This window comes from Eptesicus fuscus, chromosome 3 (genome assembly GCF_027574615.1).
Source record: "Eptesicus fuscus isolate TK198812 chromosome 3, DD_ASM_mEF_20220401, whole genome shotgun sequence".
Lineage (NCBI taxonomy): Eukaryota > Metazoa > Chordata > Mammalia > Chiroptera > Vespertilionidae > Eptesicus > Eptesicus fuscus.
The window spans coordinates 81,080,897-81,104,765 of record NC_072475.1 but is presented as its reverse complement, the minus strand read 5'-3'; the positions used below and the strand labels follow the sequence as shown (position 1 = coordinate 81,104,765).

The 23,869-nt window shown below is 38.1% G+C and overlaps 2 protein-coding genes across 7 annotated transcripts in view; one reads left to right on the top strand and one right to left on the bottom strand.

Annotated features, from left to right (window-relative positions):
- The window catches only part of ABI3BP (ABI family member 3 binding protein), a 256,673-nt gene extending 248,440 nt beyond the window's left edge, over positions 1–8,233 (top strand). For both annotated transcript variants that reach the window (XM_054714049.1, XM_054714048.1), the window contains 5 exons: positions 2,229–2,308; positions 3,106–3,135; positions 3,768–3,929; positions 5,510–5,632; positions 6,880–8,233. In XM_054714049.1, coding sequence (XP_054570024.1) covers positions 2,229–2,308; positions 3,106–3,135; positions 3,768–3,929; positions 5,510–5,632; positions 6,880–6,995 — 511 coding nt within the window. In that variant the 3' untranslated portion in view covers positions 6,996–8,233. The remainder of the gene's footprint in view (positions 1–2,228; positions 2,309–3,105; positions 3,136–3,767; positions 3,930–5,509; positions 5,633–6,879) is intronic.
- Positions 8,234–9,457: 1,224 nt separating this feature from the next.
- TFG (trafficking from ER to golgi regulator) overlaps positions 9,458–23,869 on the bottom strand; it is a 34,910-nt gene continuing 20,498 nt past the window's right edge. For 2 of the 5 annotated variants that reach the window (XM_008159643.3, XM_054714046.1), the window contains 4 exons: positions 22,817–22,984; positions 17,765–17,905; positions 14,147–14,245; positions 9,458–10,278 (listed from right to left, as the gene is read on the bottom strand). In XM_008159643.3, the coding sequence (XP_008157865.1) occupies positions 9,899–10,278; positions 14,147–14,245; positions 17,765–17,905; positions 22,817–22,984 (788 nt within the window). In that variant the 3' untranslated portion in view covers positions 9,458–9,898. The remainder of the gene's footprint in view (positions 10,279–14,146; positions 14,246–17,764; positions 17,906–22,816; positions 22,985–23,869) is intronic. The other 3 variants (XM_054714045.1, XM_008159645.3, XM_054714047.1) reach the window with 3 other exon arrangements.

Here is a 23,869-nt window from a genome sequence, read left to right as displayed (position 1 = left end):
GCAAAAAAACAAAGTTTCTTAGGAGTATTTGTGGCCACACTACAAATAGAGCTGAAGTATAAATAACTGCAAGATAAAAAGACAAGGAGATGGTTCCAGCAATCAGAGTTAGCCAACGCACAGGGCTTTTGGCAGTGGCCTGGAATGTGGGATGCATTGCCCACTTGAATCGAAGTCCAAATGCCTGTGGTTTCTTTTTTCCATTATCAGTTCATCATACTGGTTTGTTTTTGTTTTAAGGTCATCAGGCTTCTGAGCAAGAATCTCATCTCTAGAAAATATTCCATGCCAAAACTCCCTATGTATGTGCAATTTATTTAAATGAGTGACATGTGGTTTTATATTGGCATTCTCTTATTGCAAATGATAATGGCATCTTTTATCAGTTGATTAGGTTACAAAATGTTTTGATGTGCAGTCTCTCAGTAAAAACCCTGTAAATTTTTTTTAACATATTATTTTTTTATTTCAGAGAGGAAGGGAGAGGGAGAGATAGAAACATCAATGATGAGAGAGAATCATTGATCGGCTGCCTGCTGCATGCCCTCTACTGGAGACCGAACCCACAACCTGGGCATGTGCAGACAGGAATCAAACCCGGGACTCTTCAGTCCACAGGCCAATGCTCTATCCACTGAGCAAAACCGGCTAGGGCAACCCTGTAAATTTTTATCCTCATTTCACAAAGTTTGTAAAAGTAGACAGAACAATGGTTAAGAGCCTCATCATTCTTAACTGAAAAAATGGCATAACATTGATCTCTTAGGGTTTGTGTGTTACTTTATATACACAGAATGATTAATGTGTCTGATATATAGTAAGCACCCCTAAAGGGGCTGCCATTGTCATAATGCTAGTCTGTCTTAAGGATTCTAGCAGTGTGTGTTAATACTGTCATCCTTCTGTTTTTCACTTATTTATAAAATATCTTCCTTTTGTATGTTCTGCATTCTTATTGAATTACAAACTTTTCAAAAAATGGGAATTATCTACCAAAAGCCTATACAAATTTGAGACTCACCATACTATCAGCTGACTCAAATTGATTTTGCATCCAAAATACTTTCCGGCACCCAAAACTCATAGTTTTAGGCAAATGGAAACTAGTTTTACTATTTGAATTTCTTAAAAGGATGTGCTCTGCTTAAGTATTCTATGAATTACATTTCTCAGTTATTGCATAGCAATTTAATGCGTACTTCTTAAGGATATAATCAAACATATAACTCCTTAAGATCTGGGTTTATTTGGGTATTTTTTTATCCTCACGAGAGGATTTATTTATTAATTTTAGAGAGAGGCAAGGAGAGGAAGAGAAAGAGAAAGATCCTTCTGTTGCCTCCCGTATGCACCCTGACCAGAGATTGAACCTGCAATCTGTTTTGGTGTATGGGCTGATGTTCCAACCGAGCCATCCAGCCAGGCCTGTTTTGATTTTTAACATAAAAGCTAAGAGCCGAGCCCACATGCATCTGGTTTGCAGAGGAGAGAAAAGTCTGCCTTTGTGCCCATGCTCTTCAAGACGTGACACTTCCATGTCCCTATTCTGGAGATGCTGTGGCTTCCGGTGGTCCACAGACCTGAGTTCCAGGAAACACAACCAGGAAGTCCTCGTAAAGAACTTCTTCCATGTGCATTTGTTTCCATAGCTTAGTCTAATAGTTTTCAAATGTCCAATGTAAATTCCTACCTGGACCTCCTCAAAAATTTGATTCCGTAGATGGGATGGAGCAAGAAGTCTGCATTTAAAACTAACTTTCCCCACAGCTGCTGCTACGCGAGACCGACACGGGCAGTGCAAGCCCCACAAAGAGGAACACGGCCCAAGTCGACGGCTTTGGGGGTTGGGATAAAAGGAATATAAAGGGATCTCCCTACTTCTTTCCCCCAGGAAGTAGTTTAAACATCTAGAGAAAACTGGGTGTTCTTGTTGCTAGAATTAGCCTGGGTCCACCACATACCTCTTTCCTATACATCCATTACCAACTTTCCCATTCTTTCTACTCATTTGGACTTTAAAAGGACAACTCTTTTATTAACTTAACCCTGTTCTCATACAAAGCATTACACAAGCTGTTTAGAAAGTGAGATTCAATGTTTTGTTTTTCCTTTCCTCGTGACATAAGTCCATTCAAAACAGATTCAGGAAGGATATTAGTATAACAAGGGAATGTTGTCTCCCCCTGAAGAATATATTACTATTTTATTTTCATTTCCCCCCTACACAGCTATGAATTCCAGGTGAAACCAAAAAACCCACTTGGGGAAGGCCCACCCAGCAACACAGTGGCATTCAGTACTGAATCAGGTAATCACATCAACAGCAATTCCCAGCGACGATGTAAAGGGCTACAATGTTTTGCAATAGGGAGCGTGTCTGAAACCCAGCCAAACACCATATAGTTTCTTGAATTTCCAAAAATCACCTACGGAACAAAACCAGTTGTGGAAGATGCCCATAAGGAAAGACCACTTATGTTTTTCCTCATATATTTTGATGTAAGAGAAAAGTTAGGTATATCAGTTTGAAAGAAAAACGTTTAATCTATACTAAAACATCTAGTGAGTTAATGGTCTTCTGTATGCCAGCATCAATGCCTAGAATCAAAATATCAGACATGCTGAGCCATACATCTAGAAAGGAAACTCATTTGATAACGTTTGTTTTATGATAAGCAGCTGTAAAATTTCTCTTTTGTGACCTTCTAAGCTCCAATTCCCTAATGAGATACATATATACTCACAGCATCATATGTATAATTTTACACCAACTGCAGTTCACGGCGTGTTGGTGATTTTTATCATCAGTAATTTTTATCTGAAACTAAAAGAGGAAGCTTTTAAAATGGAAGTGAAAGCTAAAACAGCAATGAAGATGTCTACTCAAATCACAAATAAAAGATACAGCTGACTATCTGGCAGATTTCCAATTGAGAACAATTTCCAAAACAACACCCGCATACTTTCCAATTCTATTTTAGAAAGAATAAACTATTTTGTGGGTAAAATTTCTTTACTGTGAGCACCCACCTTCTTCACTGTATCACTGGAACACTGAGACCTACTTACTTAGTAACTTCTGACTCTGTTGCTATTTCTCCTCAGCGGATCCGAGAGTGAGCGAGCCAGTTTCTGGTAAGTACCTGTCTTGATGTGAACATAACTACATGCTTTTCTAAACTGATTCAACTACACAGACATGGCGGAATGTTAAGTCATGATATCAGTATCAATCATGACTTACATTCCGAATGAGTATCCAGAACACTCAGTTTCATCGAGAATCTATGATGTTTTAGGAACAAGTTGGGTATTTTGAAGCTTGCTTTCATTCATGTGCCAAATTTTTTGTATAATAACTGTGAAGATATAATACCCTCATTTCCACTTTTAATAGCAAGTCACAATAGAGCAGCTGTTGAAATTGTGTATGCTGCAACACAAAACAAACCCTGAATTCCCTCAGGATGCTGTCTACATCTAGCACTGCAAAGACTATTCAACACCTAAAAATACACCTCTACAGCTTTATCACTATTGACAGGAACTTAAGTGGGGCCTTATGTGTTTAAACTCCTATATTATTTTTGGCTCCAATATTTAGCATTGGAGAAAATCAGCTGTCAGCAACTTGACAGTGAACTTTGCAAACTGTTTTTGTTTGTTTGTTTTTTGTTTGTTTGTTTGTTTGTTTTTAAAGCCTTCAGGACAGCTCTTCAGCACCAAAATCAGATACTAAACTCAAGTCTTATGTTTCCCTGATGCAGGAGGAAGAGATGCCATCTGGACAGAAAGACCCTTTGATTCAGACTCTTACTCAGAATGTAAAGGCAAACAGTATGTCAAAAGGACTTGGTATAAAAAGTTTGTAGGGGTGCAGCTATGCAACTCTCTTAGATACAAGATTTATCTGAGCGACTCCCTCGCAGGTAAGCAAGACTACCTGCTGTTTTGAGTCTTTGTATTTCAGGGAATGCTTTGCAGCATTCTGTAAAACTTGGCCTTTTCTTTGGACAGAAACTAAGGTCTGATGTAAATACAAGTTCTCTTTTTGAGCAAGATGTTATTGAAATAGCCTAGAAAACTAGGACTTGAGACATGCTATTAGAAGGTAAACAATGAAAATGCAATTTGAACAGTGCCATAATGGCAAACTTGAATGTAAAGACACCAGCCACATTTACGCTCAATTTTGTTACAGCCAACCAAGGATTAAAAACCTTACTGATAACAAAATGGGTGTATCTAACAGTACTCCTGGGAGGAATATGACAATCAAATTTTAAGTCTGATAACGACAAGATCAAGATTACAACAACTGGTTGGAAAGGCTATGTGACCCCTTGCTCCAGACGCAGCAGCTTCTTTTCTCTTCTATACTCCCACAATAAGACTTTTAAATAAGGCTTAGAGAGATGGACATTTGTTCAATTATTCAACAAGTAGTATCTGCTTTATTCAGATATTGTTCTAGGTGCTAGGGACAAAACAGCAAACAAGACACAAGCAAGCCTTCTTGTAGCTTCCAACCTAGTTGTGCTTTGAAAAAAAAAAAAAAAAGAAGAGTGGAACGAAACAGTTGAATGGAAGCTCCTTTAATTAGAAGTGTTAGGAAAGGCCTCTCTGAAAAGATAACACTGTGCTAGGAGGAAAACTACGAGAAGGCACCAACCAAGCAAAGATCTAGGGGAAAGCAGAGATGGAGGAAGAGAAACTCAAAGGCCTGTGGCAGAACACGCATAGCCAGTTCCACTGGTGTGGCTGAGGCTTAGTAAGAGGAAGACAAGGCAGGCAGGTGTGAAATCATGTGAGACTCTTGGGTTTTCTTCTGAGTACAATAGGAGGTTGCTGGAGAGATTTATGGGAGTAACATCTGAGTAGCATTTTTAAAACATGCAGGATATGAGAGGAAGGGAGGAAGACTAGAGAGGCAAAAGGAAAAACAGGAATGTCAGCTGGGAGACCATTTCATAGTTCAGTCAAAGGGCGCTGATGGCTTGAACTAGGGCAAAAGTAGGGGAAAGTACGAGATCAGGAAAGAATGGTTATTTGGAACAATGTGATTATTTCAGAACTAGAGGCCTGGTGCATCCATGCACTGGTGGGGTCCCTCAGCCTGGCCTGCACCCGCTTGCAATCCGGGACCCCTTTGGGGATGTCAGACTGCCGGTTTTGGCCCTATCCCTGCAGGTCAGGCGGCCAGGGAGGAGCCCGGGCTGGGTGCTGCGCGGCTCCCGCTCATCCCGGCCCCTCTGCGCCTACTGCGCAAACTTGTGCCACCGCAGCTGCGCTCACCAGCCATGAGCCCAGCATCTGGCATTCCCACTGTGGGAGCACACTAACCACCAGGGGGCAGCTACTGCATTGAGCATCTGCCCCCTGGTGGTCAGTGCACATCATAGCTACCGGCCAGTCGGCTAGTTGCTTAGGCTTATATATATATATAGATAGATAGTCTTATACCAAAGAAAGTAACATTTTATGATCCTTTTAATTTTGGGTTCTTCAGGAAAATTTTATAACATAGGCGATCAGAGAGGCCATGGAGAAGATCATTGCCAATTTGTGGACTCGTTTTTAGATGGACGCACAGGACAGCAACTGACTTCTGAGCAGTTACCCACAAAAGAAGGTATGTTTTCTGAGCCTCCTCAAAAGCAAGGTTTTATGAATTGACCCAAAAAGAATTCAAGCTGAGGAAAGCAATCACTTTAACAATAATTCTATGCTAGCACTGTTATAATTACCTAGCTAGAAAGAAAAAACTGTAAAAAGGCCTTACTTAGTATGAAGACTTTAATGAAAGTTTCTCAACTTTCCTCCCAGCCCCACCAAGGAAAGCTACACACAGACAAATGTATTCTACTTCAAGGAAACCTGAATAAAAGAGCAATGTTTCCTAAACTTAAATCATTCATATGTTACCTTTATGTTTTTTGTCAATACTGAGCACATAGGCATTTTTTTATTCCCTTAAAAAAAATTTAAGACCGACTACCACAAATGGAAAAAACAGTACTATTTGCCTTCATTATATAAGTTCAGTTAAAATAAAACAATTATATTAAAAAATGAATAACCAAGTAATGCTGAAGACACATTAGCACTAAGCTGCTTAATGGAGATGAAAATTAATTTACTTGCTGTACAGGCAAGGTAGGAGAGGGTAAATTAAATGTCCATATTACTTGGGAATCACCAAGAAGTTCGTTAGATACCTTAAATCATTTGACTAGTCTTTTCAGCAACACATTTTGTTCACTGGCACCATGAAAAGATACCTTGATAGGATCTGTGAACCCATGAACCAGAAGTTGAAACTGGTATCTCATAGGAATTGGATAGAAACATACTATAAATTTTGTATATTTCTATATTTTACTTTCACAGAGAAATTTCAAAAGTTTTAATCATTTAGTATAGGGTCATTGAAGATTCCACCTAAGTTTAATTCTTAGAAATTTAGCAGGTTTGATACTACCTTTCTTTTGTTTCTTAACACAGTGGTAAATACACATAGCACCATTACTCAGGTCAGTTCTTCACAGACCACCATAGGTGTGTAATGTGCAGAAAGTACACTTTCACATAAGACGGAGTGTAGATGTGCTCAATGACACTCAAAAACACACAACTCCTCTGACTCCTGCTCCTTTCCAGCTTTGTTTCCTAGACACTACGAGCAGTCCCATGCTTTGTTAAGGAGTTACAGATGCTTCTGATGTTTAGTCCCAGTTTCTACCTCAGGAAAGATTCCATGGCCTCTGTTGCTCTCATTTCTAAAATACTTCACCTAGAGTAACCTTCAGCCATTCAATCTATGAGCAAAGAAGGCACATATATAACATTGCAATTATTATAACTAATTTTCTCTTGTAGGATATTTCAGAGCAGTTCGCCAGGAACCTGTCCAATTTGGAGAAATTGGTGGTCACACCCAAATCAATTACGTTCAGTGGTATGAATGTGGGACCACAATTCCTGGAAAATGGTAGATGCTGCAATTGTGTTCACAAGTGCCTTGTTTCATCGTGGCAAAAAATAATTGCAAGCACTATGGTATTTGTCACATCCATTTAAAGCTGTTCTGTTTACTATGTGTAAAAGTTTAAAATCTAATTGATAGCAATATTAGATGTTTATTAGAAAAATTGCTGAGAATATTTATCAGGTTTTAAAAAGTCATTTTAATAAAGCAAGGTATTAACAGAGTAACATTTTTCTGGGGAAGCTGGCTCCCTGTTCATGGTATTTTAAGAGATTTTTTGTATATTATTTATCACAATGTTGTAATGTTTTGAGATACTTTTATAGCAAAATTAACATCAAAAACTAATATACTTTTAAAAAAATGTTTACTTTTATTAATGTGTATTCTTCCTACTGGTGAGTTAATTCCATAAATCTCTCTTTGGTTTAACTTATTAGATCAGATTAACTTCAGCATATATATCTGGGGATAAAATTCACATGTCTACTTAAACTTCAGTTTTTTACCAATAGTTGAATAACTTTTCTGAATGTTTAAACATTCATGTGAATATACATTTCCTCAAATATTTGTAAATTATTAAAAAGGTTTAGTTTCAATAAGCACATTTCATTTCAGCTAAAAATAGAATTGAGAATGACTTACTATACTCATAATTATATATTACAATATCTGAATATACTTTATCAAACTATCCCTTCAAGCAACTGTCTTTGTATTGTTTTTAATATAATTCTAAACAAGCTGTATGAAGAAACTGAATGTGAAGTCTGAGCACAAAAAGATAACACATGATGAGAATGCTACCATTTTACAGGATATTTACTACATTTTTACACATAAGACTTGTAGGAATGAATGTATCAGAAGATGTTTTCATAGTCCAACTTAACCTGTACTGACTCAGACTCGTTTTTATTTAAAAAGGAATTTTCCTCATTTGGAGAGGGAGGTGGGAATGCTGCATTGTTGCCCTCATTCTGAGAGGACCCTTTCAACATGCTTCAATTTTATCAATGCTACATTCTGTACTTTTCAAACAAGTAGAAGCTGCAATAAAGAGATTAGTGTTTTTTTAAGGCTGAGTTCTTTCTTTCTAAATGACTCATCTCTATAAGGAAAATTATTCACGATTTACCAAAACCCCCTTGTATCTTTTAATACTGTACCTTTTATATTTATGTATTATGCTAATCTATCTTCCTGTGACATCAATTTTAAAGTTTCACTGTTTTAAGCCAATGATTGTTAAATGCATTTCTTTCAAATCAGGACAAAAATCAGTTTCTCTGAATAGAAACTGTTCTAAATTAAACCATCTATACTTTATTTACAAAACATTAGTAAGGATTTGTTTCTCACCTTTTTCTCATCTACACTAATAAAAGAGAAACATGCAAATTAACCGTCCCTCCACTATGCCCACCAGCCAATCAGGAGTGAGTATGCAAATTAACCCAACAAAGCTGGTGGCAGCCATGGAGCTGGAGCAAGCAGGAGGCTTGGGTTGCCCCTGCGACGGAAGCCAAGCTTCCAGGCTGCCCTGGCCTCTGCTCAAGACGGGGCTAGGGGACTGGGTCACTAGGGGGGGGGGGTACGCGGGGGTTCATGACCAGCTTGAAAACAGCCCTCAGCCCCTCACCCAGGCTGACCAACTCCCCCAGCAGGGACCCTCACCCCATGGGGGTGTGGCCGGCCTGCAAATCACCACAGGCCCCTCGCCCAGACTGCCCCATGCCCCAAGGGAACCCCCACCCTGATCTGGGACACCCTTCAGGGCAAGCCAGCCAGCCCCCTCCCGTGCACCAGGCCTCTATACTAATAAAAGGGTAATATGCTAATTAAACTGGGAGATCTTCTGGAAAAAGACATGGTGGCGGGGCCTAGGTAGAGGTGGTTAGAGGCCAAGAAGGGAGGGCAGTTGTGGGTAATCAGACTAGTGGGGGGGAGGGGATTTGGGGATGATCAGGCTGGCGAGTGGGGGGCAGTTGGGAGTGAGAACAGCAGGGGTCCAGTTGGGGATTAGCAGGCCGTCAGTGGGGGTCAGCTGGGGGTGATCAGGACAGCGAGGGGGGCAGCTTAGGGCGAGCAGGCCAGCAGGGGAGGCAGTTGGGGGTGATCAGGCTGGCAGGGGATGGGGGGCATTTGGAGGCAAGCAGGCTGGCGGCAGGGGGCAGTTGGGAGTGAGCAGGCCCACAGGCAGAGTGGTTAGGGGCAATCAGGCAGGCAGGCAGGTGAACAGTTAGGAGCCAGCAGTCCCGGATTGTGGGAGGGATATTCGACTGCCGGTTTAGGCCCAATCCCTGTAAACCGGCAGTAGGACATCCTTGGAGGGGTCCCAGATTGGAGAGGGTGTAGGCTGGGCTAAGGGACAGCCCCACCCCACCCCCCGTGCATGAATTTTGTGAACCAGGCCACTAGTAAATATATAATTTTAGTGATTAAATTAAACTACAAGACCACTAATTGATTCAATCATCTTTATTAACCTATCAATGTTATTACATTTTATACATAATATCTAGTTGTCTTTTCAAAGAGATCTATTTTTAGTACATCATGTTAATAGTACAAAGCCAAATAAGATGGCTAAATTTCAACCTAGCATTTTAATAACCTCTGGACAAGGCAAGCTAGAAAGTCAATCACTTTACACACATAAGAGTAGTGTTCCAAAATTACTAGGAAGCTGCTACACTTTTAAGCAGGGGAGGAAAAAATTTTCATTTTGGTCTCTTGTGTTCTAGCAAGTTATACTCTCAATTAACAGCAACAATGATATCATAAAAAATGCTCTGCTTTTTAAATTTCTGAACTTCAATACAAATTAAAATAAAATAATAGTATTGGAGTCTTTTGGGAGGCAAATAGCTAGCAGCTACATTTCATCAATGTAGCTGAGCCTCTTTATCGATAACCAGGTCCAGGTTGAGTATAGCCCTGGCCAAAGGGAGGACGGTTACGTGCATACGGGTTAGGCCCACTTGGAGGAGGGGTTATGGTACTTGCAGATTGAGTAAAACCTGGTCTTGGTTGATAGGCCCCAGCTTGGCTTGGAGCCATTCCAGGTTGTGAGGCAGGGGCCACAGTATAACTAGTAGGCTGAGAAGTTTGGGTAGCGTAAGTATGTGGAGGGTAACTGCTCGCCTGGTACTGCTGTGGCTGTTGAGCAGGCAGTTGTTGAGGCTGACCAGAAAAGGCAGCAGCTTGTGCCTGGGAAGTTGCTTGCTGGCCATATCCCTGGAACTGCTGAGGTTGCTGGGGTCCAGTCTGCTGACTATAGCCTGCTGAAAAGGCAAAATAAATAATGTATATACTATCTTTTTCTGTTGATTAAAATTTTCCAGAGAAATAGCCTTTACTGTTATGGACCAAAAATGATGAGAAATTTAACAAACTTAATCCTAAGTATTTATGTAACAAGTAAGGTAGTAAATTCTACCATGTAATCTTATTTCCAGACTAAATGGCATCAAAATTTTTCTAAACATTTTTTAAACCCACTCATCTTAAATTGAAACCTGTATACACATATTTCTTCACTACCAACTGCATCTATACTATATAAGCCCTGAGAACATAATTCCTAGTATAGAGTAGATGCTCAAATGATAAAGGGCAGAATTAACACAAAAACTAGTCCTTAGTCTGGTTTTGAGGGAAGGCCTATTTAACAACAGTACCAAATAAAAACACATTAGAGAATTAATATTTTAAAATGAAACAATGGTGCTACAAATACATCTAACTGTGCTATTGAGATGCTTTAAAGGTTTAGTCACTCTATAAAAACTAAGCCATTTAAGAATAAACATTAAGTACCCATCTTCACAACCCTTAATATTTTCACTTTTTTTAAATTTGGTATCTGATTTTTTTTGCCTTTACAACTCAATATTATGATTTAGCAGTAATAATATAACACACAAAAAGCATACCATATTGCCCCACAAAAGCAACATCTATATTCATTATTTATTAAGGATATAATTTTTTTTAAAAGAAAAAGTCTGCTTCACTAGAAACTTTTATCTCTACCATGAAACACACCTGCAGCTACTTGCAATGAAACCTCTCCATTGACTGGAATCCTGTCAGCATTAAATACCAGATACATAAGAAAATTATTAAAATATGTACAACCCCGCACATTTGGAAAAAAAGGATTGAATGAATTTGTGTATATTCTGAACTCACCTTGAACCTGGGTTCAAAATTTACTCATGAAAGAAACCTTTTTGACATAGTCCATGAATAAAACTGGAAAAAGGTCAGAGGGAAACTGGCAAACCAACAGTGTCAAAAATGGCCCAATGCTACCACCACCACTTAGTCTCCAAGCAGAGTATTCAGTTGACTATTCCCATATCTCCCAATCAAATTCAAATTAATAGGACTAGTGGGATCAAAAATACAAAGACAATTTCAAAAAAGCTAAATTTTACTCAGAGTGGAGACCCTGACTAAAATCATTAAGAGCAAGCTTAATTTTAAAAGACTAAATCAAATATCTAATGCATTTTACTTACATTTTCTAAATACTGAACTAAAGTCAATTCGTGATCAAATTTTGAGTGTCATACAGTTTCTCCTATCTTCTACATAAAATATTTTAACTTAAATTTTTTACTATAAGATTATGGAAAAACAGACGGACTCAGCTTTTATACTGAAAAGGTCTATTCAACTTAAGACCGTGAACAAAAAAACAAAAAAATTAAAACAAACAAACAAATTTTAAAAAACCCTGCCTTTTCATCCTGGCAAAAATGAACAAAAAAATCTAAACTGGCTTTTTCACTAAGGAGTCTGGAAACAACTTGATCCTTAATTATCTCTTAAGAGAGAGACTGACCCCTAGGGGCCTAAGATGCCATTTTCATTAGCAAACTAGTAGAGTCTTTGACCACAATGTGGCAATACTTCCAAATTATATGTATAATTTCCCTCAAACCACAATCCCTCCCTTAAAAAATGAGTAACTTTGGTGAAGAAACCAGAAATCATAAGAAATGAAAATTCTGTTTTGAACAAATGAATAGTGGGATCATATGGTCCACAAAGCCTAAAATATTTACTATCTGGCCTTTTATGACAGAAAAGTCTGCCAACCCCTAGCTTGGTTTGAGAATGCAGAATGACATAGGGAAGTAATTAACTGGAAAGTCAAGCACTGGGTTCTTATCTAGCAACCCCACTGAATGGCTACACGTCTTTCAATGCACCACAACCACTCCCAACCCTAGTTGCCTCATTTATAACATGAGTGGTGGGACAAAATCAGTGGTCCCAACCTTGCTGACTTTAGAATGACCTGCAATGCTTCCAAAATATCAAAACCTCAGTCCCCACAAACTAAATGAAACAAAATCTCTGGGAGGAAGGCCCTGGTGCCTGTAATTTTCAAGAAAAGCTCTCCGGGAGCTTCTAAAGCTCTAAGATTTCTACAAATTACATAATTTGTAACATTTTGATTTTTCTTTAATTTTAAGGACTTGCATCCTAAAAATAACCTTCCCTCAAATATCATAATCCAAGTTTAAATTCATTCCACCTATTTTATATAATTAAAAACTAGCAGCTAACAGTTAAATCACTATACAGCAAATATAACCCAAATAAAAATTGCTATATGTGTTAAGATATGTCAAACTGCAATTAATGATAGAATTTTGTAGTCTAATTCAGGGACAGGCAAGCTTTTTTTTTCTGTAAAGGGCTAGATAGTGAATATTCTAGATCTTATGGGCCTACTAGAGGCCTGGTGCACGAATTTGTGTGCCAGTGGAGTCCCTTGGCCTGGCCTGCGGGATTGGGCCAAAAAGGCACTCTGACATTCCCAAGGGGTCCCAGATTGCAAGAGGGTGCAGGCCAGGCCGAGGGACCCCACTGGTGCACAACTGGGGCCGGGGAGGGACGCGGGAGGTTGGCCAGCCAGGGAGGGACTGTGGGAGGGCTACAGGGCACGTCCAGCCCATCTTGCTCAGTCCCAATCAGCAAGCTAACCTACCATCTGCCCCCTGGTGGTCAGTGCACATCATAGAGAGCGGTTGAGCGGCCTTAGCATATCATTAGCATATTACACTTTGATTGGTTGAACGGACGACCAGACACTTAGCATATTAGGCCTTTATTATATAGGATGGTCTCTGTTGCAACTACTTAACTCTGCCATTGTAATGCCAAAGCACCAATAGGCAGTACAAAAAATGAATGAGTGCAGATGTGTTCCAATAAAACTTTATTCACAAAAATAGGCAAAATGTCATATTTGGCCTATAGTTTATAGTTTGCTGACTCCTACTCTACTTTTTACAACAAAACTCCATAAAATAGAAATTAGGCAAGATTTAGATAAACTGATTGTAGTTGAAATTTGACACTTAAATGTTTCATTATAAAACAAGAGTTGAACACGAACTCTCTAGCAAATGTAAAAATTAACTGAATTGTTATAATCACTATGTTCAAAACAACTATATTTAATGTTCTTAATTGTCTGAATTAGGTTTTTACACAATTCTAATTTTTTTTTTTTTACCTGTTTCTGGTATTCCTACATACTTTGGAGAAATTTAAAAACCTAAGTAGCTTAATTTGCTTCTTATTTACAGGGCTGGGCAAAAGTAGGTTTATAGTTGTGAATACACGAAACAGAGTTAATAAAGCTATTATAATAATCATAACCTGCATGTCTATTCCACACAAACCATGGTAAGCCTACTTTTTCCCCACCCTGTATTAACATCACATATTTTTACAGACACTAAGAGTATACTGGGATTATGAGTCACATTAATGAAGTAAAAAAACCTTGCATTTTTGCAATTCTAAGTTACCTAAGGGTAAGCGGATCACATCAGAAGGAGATAACTTTTTAATAAAAACTTTTTAAACTACAAGTTATTAGAGAATCATCTACTATGACTGTTTTACTTGCCCACTGAAAAACTGAAATGTTGATTTACAATAAAATATTTATATAAAATATTTTAAAATAAATAAAACAAATGTTATTTCCCTAATAAATAAATACTACCTGTTTTGACAATGTAAGTATTACAAACCAAGGAATTAAGAGCAAAGAATTAATGTTTAGTGAGTATAGCAAGAGCTCAAAAACCATGAGCCAGATCCTTCTGGACACCTGCTCACCTGAATACTGAATGCCATACTGCTGTGCTGGCTGAGGTGGTGCCTGTGGCTGCTGAGCACCATAACCAGCCTGCTGTGGGTACTGTTGATACATCTGACCTAAAAAAGACAAGAAAAAGAGGCAGGTTTAACTCAATAGAAAAACAATACCTTTAAGGCACATTTAATTCTCTGCCCATCCAAACACATAAACATACTGAGTTACAAAGACAGAAGAATGTTTGTTCCCCTTTAAATGTCAATGAATACACATTTAACAATTTAATGAACAATTTAACAAGTGTTTTCAAACCCAACTGCCAACAGGTATGTACTGCTAATGTTCAATAAATCAAGTGAGTCAAAAAACATGCCCTGGCCGGTTTGGCTCAGTGGATAGAGCGTCGGCTTGCAGACTGAAAGGTCGCAGGTTCGATTACAACCAAGGGCATGTACCTTGGTTGCAGGCACATCCCCAGCAGGAGGTGTGCAGGAGGCAGGTGATCGATGTTTCTCTCTCATCGATGTTTCTAACTCTCTATCCCTCTCTCGTCCTCTCTGTAAAAAATCAATAAAAATTTTTTAAAAAAATCTAAGAGACACAAACCATTAATAGCTCCCAAATCTTTCCTAAAACACTGTATTTGTCATCTAAAGGTTTGAACTTTTTTTTGGTTACCATATGAATAGACTCTTTGGTAGCAAAGAATTACATGGTATCTTTCATTCCAGACCTCAAAGACACCTTTGGCATTTTGACAACAGTTTGCTTTTCCGTCATCTGAAGATCCTAGCCAATCATGTGGAATCTGATAAAGCGTAAATAGTTCCTCACTGAACTTTTTAATAATGGTAGACCTGCTTAACACTGGGGATGTGTACTTGGAAATGAGAGTACTATTTATGTCAGTAGACAACCGTTCCTACAGAGAAACCCTTCAGACACTTTTATTAACTGTGATTTCCAAACAAATAAGTTTTTCTTGATTCATATCTTTATCATCTTTACTACTTTACAGTTGTTCTAATGGTGGATTTATCTCAATCTAATGCCTAGAGTATCAATAAAGCTCTCATTTTAATATCTAGCTAGTATTTAAATTCTTAAAATTTTATGTTGACTAATTCTTTCAAAAATATTCAAACTATCTAACTTTGATCAAAAGACTGGAAATAAGTAGCCTGGCTAGTGTAGCTCAGTTGGGTGCACGTCATCCCATGCACCAAGAGTTCGCCGGTTCGATTACGGTCAGGGCACATGCCCTGGTTGCGGGCTCTATCCCCAGTGGGGGGCGTGCAGGAGGCAGCTGATAGATTTTTCTCTCTCATCGATGTTTCTATCTCTCGGTCTCTCTCCCTTCCTCTCTCTAAAAATCAATAAAAACGTATTTTTAAAAGACTATGGTAAAATAGCACACTTTTGGCAGAAAGAGACAACTATTAAAAAAAGTCAACGCAGCATCCAGTGCCACTTTAACTGTAACTGAAGTGCAGCAGGCAGCCAGCACTCACTTGCTTCTGTTGCTGAAAATACATCTTACCATCACATGGCCCCTTTATATAAATAGTTAGAGCACCACCTAGTGTTTGTTTTAAAGTGAAATATGTACTTTTAAAGGTCCTTTTACGTAAGGGCAATTCACAGAACCAACATTTAAATATCTGGAAGCCACCCGAGAGATCAGTAGCTCAATCAGCAATTACAATAATCCTCACCCACTTACCCACCAGGAATATGTTCCAAATGGATACCTGAACCACGGATAGTACCCAACCATATATTTATATTTAGTAATCATGTTTTTTTCTATACATACCTATACTATATATAGTTTAATTTATAAATTAAGCACAATAAGAGATTAATAATAACTAATAATAAAATAGAACAAATATGACAATATACTGGAATGAAAGTTATGGGAATGGTTTTGGGGCCATTATTAAATAAAATAAGGGTTGCCGAAACCGGTTTGGCTCAGTGGATAGAGTGTCGGCCTGTGGACTGAAGGGTCCCAGGTTTGATTCCGGTCAAGGGCATGTACCTTGGTTGCGTGCACATCCCCAGTGAGGGATGTGCAGGAGGCAGCTGGTCGATGTTTCTCTCTCATCGATGTTCCTAACTCTCTATCCCTCTCCCTTTCTCTCTGTAAAAAATCAATAAAATATATTAAAAAATAATAATAATAAGGGTTACTTGAACCCAAAGCACTGTGATAACACGACAGTAGATATAACCATATACAGTGTGGGTACAATGAACAAAAGGATGACTCATATCCTAGTTAGAATGACTCAAGATTTCATCCTGCTACTCAGAACAGGGCCTAATTTAAAAATTACATATTATTTATTTCCATTTAATATTTTCAGACCACAGTTGACTGCGGGTAACTCAAACTGCAGAAAGAAAAACTATGGAAAAGGAAAAACTATAATTAGCCACTCTGCAGAGCTCCAAGGGTATAAATGAGGCACCTCAGTGCCTGCTATCCTGAGCTTTTGGCACCTCAATTTCCTTCACATATTGCAGAAACTTTTAACCAGTGTGACACAAGAATTTTTAAAACATGCAATACCTGACTATTTAGTCAGAAACTATGACCTCTTTTCCCTTAGATTGCCAAATAAAAAAATGACAACAGACAACACAACAATAGCTATCTGGTGTTAATGCCCTATCTTGAACCATAAATATATGTCATATAATACAGCTGCATCTTATTGGTAACATCACAGATTAAGGTTGCATCTGACCAATTCTTGGTACCAGAAATCCTTATATGGATACCTGATTTATTTTAAAGTCACTGGAGCAAAAAGGATAGGTAATTACTACCATTATAGTTTTTTTAAATTAATCAAAATTATACTTATTTTTTGTCAGGTCAGCAAAAAATCTATTTCTTGGTGTGCTGAAGAATTTTAGTAATTAGTTTGTGTGTGCCATGAGATAAAAAAGACTGAAAAATCACTGACACATGGCAATGACCCCTTTTTTTTAATCATAATATTGTAATACTGAGCTTACAAGTAATATTTCATTCAGGATTAGATTTTCCTTTAAAACTACTGGTTTAGTCCAATTTTCACAATTTACAGTGAGAGAATATCAAAACCCACAGAGTAAATTTACTCATCCAAGCACACATCATTTAAAGAAAGTTTGATTTTAAAATACACTTTTTTTCCTCAAAAGACATTATTAACAGTACTACCCTTAAGTATGCTTTGCTTCTATTTTAAAAATATTTTTAAATTACAAAAGTAATACACAGTTGCATAAGGGGGAAGGGAGAAGAAAGTAGCACCTAAATGAAAAGTATCACCTCAATGAGCCATCTCTTACCCCAGGGTCAACACTGACTGGTATGAATCCTTCCTGATCTTTCACCTTGTGTTTTATTCACATAAGTACTTCCTTAGGTTCTTTTTTCTTTTCAATAATCAAAAGCATACATAACATATTGTTCTATTTGGTGTGTTTTTTTTACCCCAAAATATACCATATTAGTCAATCAAAATCTTTCCTACCTGTGTTCATAGCATGAATACAAGCATTTACCATTACAAACAACGCTGCAATAAACATTTCTGTATGTGTACTTTCCTGCACATGTGCTCTAAGCTCTATTTTACCTTCACTCTGACCTGCTTGTGTCTGAGCTCCTGTATATGGTGGCTGTTGTGGCTGAACTCCGGGAGGATGAGCTGCGGAGGAGGAGGAAGCAATGCTGTCAGGTGTTCCCGAACGGTCTTCTGCAGGAGCACTGGGTGGCCCTGGATGGTCATAAAAAGTCAGTTCAATTTCTAATGCAAGACCATTCCCCAGCAAGCTCAACTCATAAGTATGGTTAAAAGAGACTAAGAATAAAAGTGCTATACAATAAATATTAACGTAAATGCAGGATTTTACATTTAATGTATATATTTTATTTTTTTCCTTTGCTCCTGTCTCAAGAATCCACATCTACAACTGGAAATCCTTCCCTATAAAGTGCAGAGTGCTGTATTTCTGAGTAGTAAACGCCCCCTGCAAAAGCCAAAACTCATCTCTGCAATACCCATGTCCTCCTTATCATGCAATCTAGTTCATAGGTCAACCAAAAGTATAATTTCATTCTTTAATGGATCATCACTGCCCATTAAAGAAAATACAGCCGAAACCGGTTTGGCTCAGTGGACAGAGCGTCGGTCTGCGGACTGGGGGTTCCCGGGTTCGATTCTGGTCAAGGGCATGTACATTGGTTGCAGGCACATCCCTGGTGGGGGGTGTGCAGGAGGCAGCTGGTCGATGTTTCTCTCTCATTGATGTTTCTGGCTCTCTGTCCCTCTCCCTTCCTCTCTAAAAAAATCAATAAAATATATATAAAAAAAGAAAATACAACCCTATAGTTTGGTATTTAAGGATATTTAAATTCCTTTTCACATGCCCCCTTCAGCTAAACTAATCTATTCCCTATTCCACCAATATATGTATTTTTTTTTTGCCTCCATTTCATTTATCACTAGTCCCTCCACTGTCCCATTTTCACACATCTAAATACAACAGTCTTTAAAACTCAGTTATAACTCCACAGTTCTAGTAACACTTCTTCACCCATAAATACTTTTTCCTCTTGTGAACTTCTATAGAGATACTTTTATTATGACTCTTATCAACTTCTGCTTTGCATTTCTGAGTAGATTCCATCTTCCTTTACTATAAGCTCTTTGACCAGGTTCCTTTGTGATCCTTTTCATCTGCCTCACAACCCCTACCTCTCTTATCCATGGAGCTACTAATATTGTTCCAAAATCATAAACAAAGCAGTAAATGGAGAAAATTCACTAAAGTTCCATTAATGTGACAGTCAAAAAAAGACATTCTGAAGACAACTCGTGATATGTTTACTCCTTTAAGTTCTTTTTGTTTAGAAAATACAGGAGAGTGGTTAAAAGCACAGGTTTTGGAGGCAGACTGCCTATGATCAAATCCTAGTATTTCTACTACTAATACTAATTCCTACTCCATAAGGTTCTATAAGAATAAGTTACAAGTGTTTATAAAAGTGATTATTTAGCAAGAGCTTATTAAAGTATTAGTGGCCCGGTGCATAAAATTCGTGCATGGAGGGGGGTGTCCCTCAGCCCAGCCTGCACCCTCTCCAATTAGGGACCCGTTAGGGGACATCCCTCTTGCAATCTGGGACTACTGGCTTCTATCCGCTCACCTGCCTGCCTGCCCGATCGCCCCTAACTGCCTCTGCCTGATTGCCCCTAACCCCTCTGCCTTCCTGCCTGATCACCCCTAACCTCTCTACCTGCCAGCCTGATTGCCCCCAACTGCCCTTCCCTGCCAGCCTGATCGCCCCTAACTGCCTCTGCCTGCCTGATGACCCCTAACTGCCCTCCCCTGCCAGCCTGATCTCACCCCAACTGTCCTCCTCTGCCAACCAATTTGGTTTTGATTGGTCGGTTTCTATGCCAGTCAGCATCAAAGGCTCCACCTCCTAAGAAGCCATTGGCTCCTCACAGACTTAGTTCTGATTGGTCGGTTTCTATGCTAGTCAGCATCTCTGGGCTTGTCAACGGGGCCTGATCAGAAAGGCGGGGCTGATCAGTAGCCCCGGTGGAGGCCTGGAGAGAAATGGAGGCGCGGCTGTTGGCCAGGCCTGGAGAGAAAGAGGGGGGCAAGTGCTGATCAACAGCTGCCACAAAAGCTATGGATCAGACCCTGCTTCTCTCTTCAGGCCTCTCTCCGGGCCTGATTCACAGCCCTCTCAGCAGTCAGTGCTGGGTCACTGAGTCTGCAGCCACAGCAGTCAGTGCTGGGTCGCCATGGTAACCCAGTACTGACTGCAGGACTGACTTCCCATTGGTCGAGCCTCCGGTCATGAAGGACCCAGGGTTTTTATATATTAGGATTACCACTTATAAAGCTCCACATAAGTATTTGCTTGCTATAGCCAGCAGACTAATTTCCTTGAGGGCAAACACCTAACCCTTGCACTAGTATATCCCAGAACTTAGCACTGTATTAGGCACACAGTTGGCAGCTGACAGTCCACATTTGATGAGACCTAAACTAAGATTAACAGCAGTGGTAATACAAGAGAAACTGATGATTACCAGAGTAAAATGGCTGAGTGCTCCTGTGTGCCTCCGTTTCACTGACACCTACACATGTAGACAAATTCATATACACATCCCTTCTATAAAAAACAGTTATTATCCTTAAAAAATTCATTACTTTGACTGCTCTTTTCTCCCTTGCACGTAATTAATGTACTTTATCCAATCTGTAATACTTCATCCTTCCTTCCCATGTCCATTCACTATTATAGCTGAGTTTTTCACCACATCATACCGGAATAACTACAAAGTATTCTGACATTTTCAATGTGTATAGTTTTTGTATTTCAACACATAAAGCTACCAGAAAAAATGGTCTGCAAATAATGTGATTGTATTAACCATAATATTCTGGCCTGGCACATAATATATTCTAATAAAAAATTTAAGACTGCTCTCATATATAATTATTTACTCCTCTCTCTGGCATTTCTTGAAGTTTTAAATATAAGAAGCTGTAATATTAACTCATTTCAGTTGCTTTAAAAATGTGTTTTTCAGCTGTGTCATTTGTCTATAGCCTCCTTTTGCCAAGAACATACATCATATACAAATAAGAGTCTCTTCAGAATTTTACAATTCTCTCTAGTGCATAATCTCATACAAATATCAAAGAAAAATAAAATTAACAGACTGAATCTTCCATTTCTAGTTAATAATGGCAAAGTAAACTAGTTAGGTAAACCCTTCCACGGGTAACAACTAAAAACCTGAACAAAACAGAAGAAAACAACTATTTAAAATCACTGAAAGTCAACCAAATGTCTGCAGAAATCAGAGTTTACCCCCAATGGGATTACAATGGCAAAGAAATGCAAGCCTTGACTTCTGCAGCTCCAAGAGAAAGCCAGTGTTAACTTCATGGCTAGCCAAACACCTAGAAATTTTTTTTTCAATTTTTTTTATTAAGGTATTACATGTGTACATATCTTACCATTGCCCCCCCCACCCCACTCCCACATATGCCCTCACCCCCAGAGTTTTGCGTCCATTGGTTATGCTTATATGCATGCATACAAGTCCTTTGATTGATCTCTTATCTTCCCCACCTCTCCCTCACCTTCCTGCTGTAATTTGACAGACTGTTTGATGCTTTACTGTCTCTGTATCTATCTTTTTGTTCAAGTTTATAATGTTCTTTATTATCTATAAATGAGTGAGATCATGTGGTATTTTTCTTTCATTGACTGGCTTATTTCACTTAACATAATGTTCTCCAATTCCATCCAGGTTGCTGCAAATGGTAAGAATTCCTTCTTTTTTATGGCAGCATAATAGTCCATTGTGTAGATGTACCATAGTTTTCTGATCCAGTCATCTGCTGATGGGCACCTAGGCTGTTTCCAAATCTTAGCTATTGTAAATTGTGCTACTATGAACATAGGGGTGCATATATCCTTTCTTATTGGCAAACACCTAGAAATTTGAAGGCAAAATCCTTAAAGTGAGAGACCACCAACAAAGGAGTGAGACCAAAAATCTGAATATAAACCAAGTCCCAAATTCCCAGCTGAACAGAGTTAGGAGTAGAGCAACAGACAGCCAAGAGGGCTCAGAAAAAAAGCAGCACCTAGGGCTGAAAGAACTGAGCAGAGATGTCAGCGGCTATACTCTGTGGGAAGACAAAATGAGCAATTTGAGTCCATACAAGTTAACTACCTGCTAGAGAAACAGTAACAAAAAAATTCTCAAAAGAACCGAAAAGAATGCCAAGTCATTACAACATATTAACCACGATGTTCAGTTTTCAATCAAACACTATCAGGCATACAAAATATTAGAAAAAATGTGTCCATACTCAGGGGAAAAAGACAGGCAAAAGAATGTGACTCAAAATTGGCCCAGATGTTAGATATAGCAGACAAACATTTCAAAGCAGCTATTATAAATATTTTTTAAGAACTAAGTAAAAATACATTAAATTAGTTAAAATGAAATAATCTTAATGAATGTAAAGGTAAGGAATCTCAACAGAAAAACAAACTATAAAAAGAACCAAATGGAAACTCTAGAGCTAAAAGCAAAAGAGAATTCTCTAGAAAGGTTCAATAGCAGAATGGAAATGACAGAAAGAACCAGTGAACTTGAAGAGAGTTCAATAGAAATCACCTCAACTGAAGAATAGAGAGAAAAATAATTTTAAAAAGTATATTCATATAAAAGCACTTTCTACACTAAAGCAATTTAACCAGAAATGTACATTTAAATTTCTCTAATTTCTGATCAGAAGAGAGACCAAGACAGTAAATATAATTTAATCATGAAATGATAATATTTTTAAAAAATAAGATATCTGATTTCTACTTTTGATAAAATTTACCTAAACCAAACAGTGATTATTCTATGAAGAGGAGTTTTCTACTAACTGGGAGAGGGTATGAGAAAGTTTTCTGGGAGCTGGAAATCACCTACATCTTGATATAGCTGGGGTTTTATATAGGTGTATACATATGTAAAATTTACTGAACCTTAAGATTTGTGCACCTCACTATATCCAAATTATCCTTCTATTAGAGAAAAAAAGGGAGGGAAGGAAAGAGAGACCAAATGAAGAATGGGAGGAAGGAACTAACTTACCTGAAACCTGATCATCTGTTAAGCCAAACGCTGACATGACATTTTTACTGATTTCATCTTGGTTTTTTAAAGGATCAAAAGCTGACATACTTGCTGCCATAACCTGAGTAGACTGTTTTCCAGAAGAATCAGAAGCAGCAGGCTTTTCTTCCCTACCATCCATAGTATCTATAAGAGAAAAAAAACAAAAACTTGTTTCCATTTTATCTATACTCACTAAAGGCTAACAAAAAGAAGATAGGGAAATACAGAGTGGGGCAAAAGTTAGTTTACAGTTGTGAGCTCACGAAACAGTTTATTCTTGTATTATTACTTATTCATTACTATATTATTTCCCATATAAGCAAACTGTAAGCCTACTTTTGCCCACCCTGTATATAAGTGTATATAGTATGGAATGTTAACAGTATTTCTGAACACAAGATTAAAGATCATTCTACTTTCTTCTTTATACTTATTTACATTTTTAATTTTTAAATTAGAAAAAAATAGTCAAAAAGAAACAAGATAAATAACAGCTTTTTCAAAAAATTATATCAACATTTTTCCCTAAAAATTATCCGATGAAAAAAATATATATAAGCTCCTTAACAAACAGAGGGAAAAAAAATATTACTTTTTTGTTTGTTTGTTTTTTTAGTTCTTGGAGCCCCAAGACCTATACCCTAATATCAGACACATACTGGACACTTATTTTGTAAAAGGAGAAGATATTAACTTCTATAAGTTACAATTATCAACGTTTATGTTTTATTTCTACTTGTCTACTGGTCTATTACTAGATTACATGAAAATCCCAAGCCAACCAATACACTAAAAACATTATTTTAACTTGATATGTTTTTGTTTCAAATACTTATTTAATTAAATCCTTACAGACAAAGTGAAATGTGTTTGGGATCTGCTGAAAATAATATGGGAGGAGTGGAAATGTGGTGGAGCAGGCGTCCTCAAACTACGGCCCGCGGGCCACATGCGGGTGTTTTTGCCATCTTGTTTTTTTACTTCAAAATAAGATATGTGCAGTGTGCATAGGAATTTGTTCATAGTTTT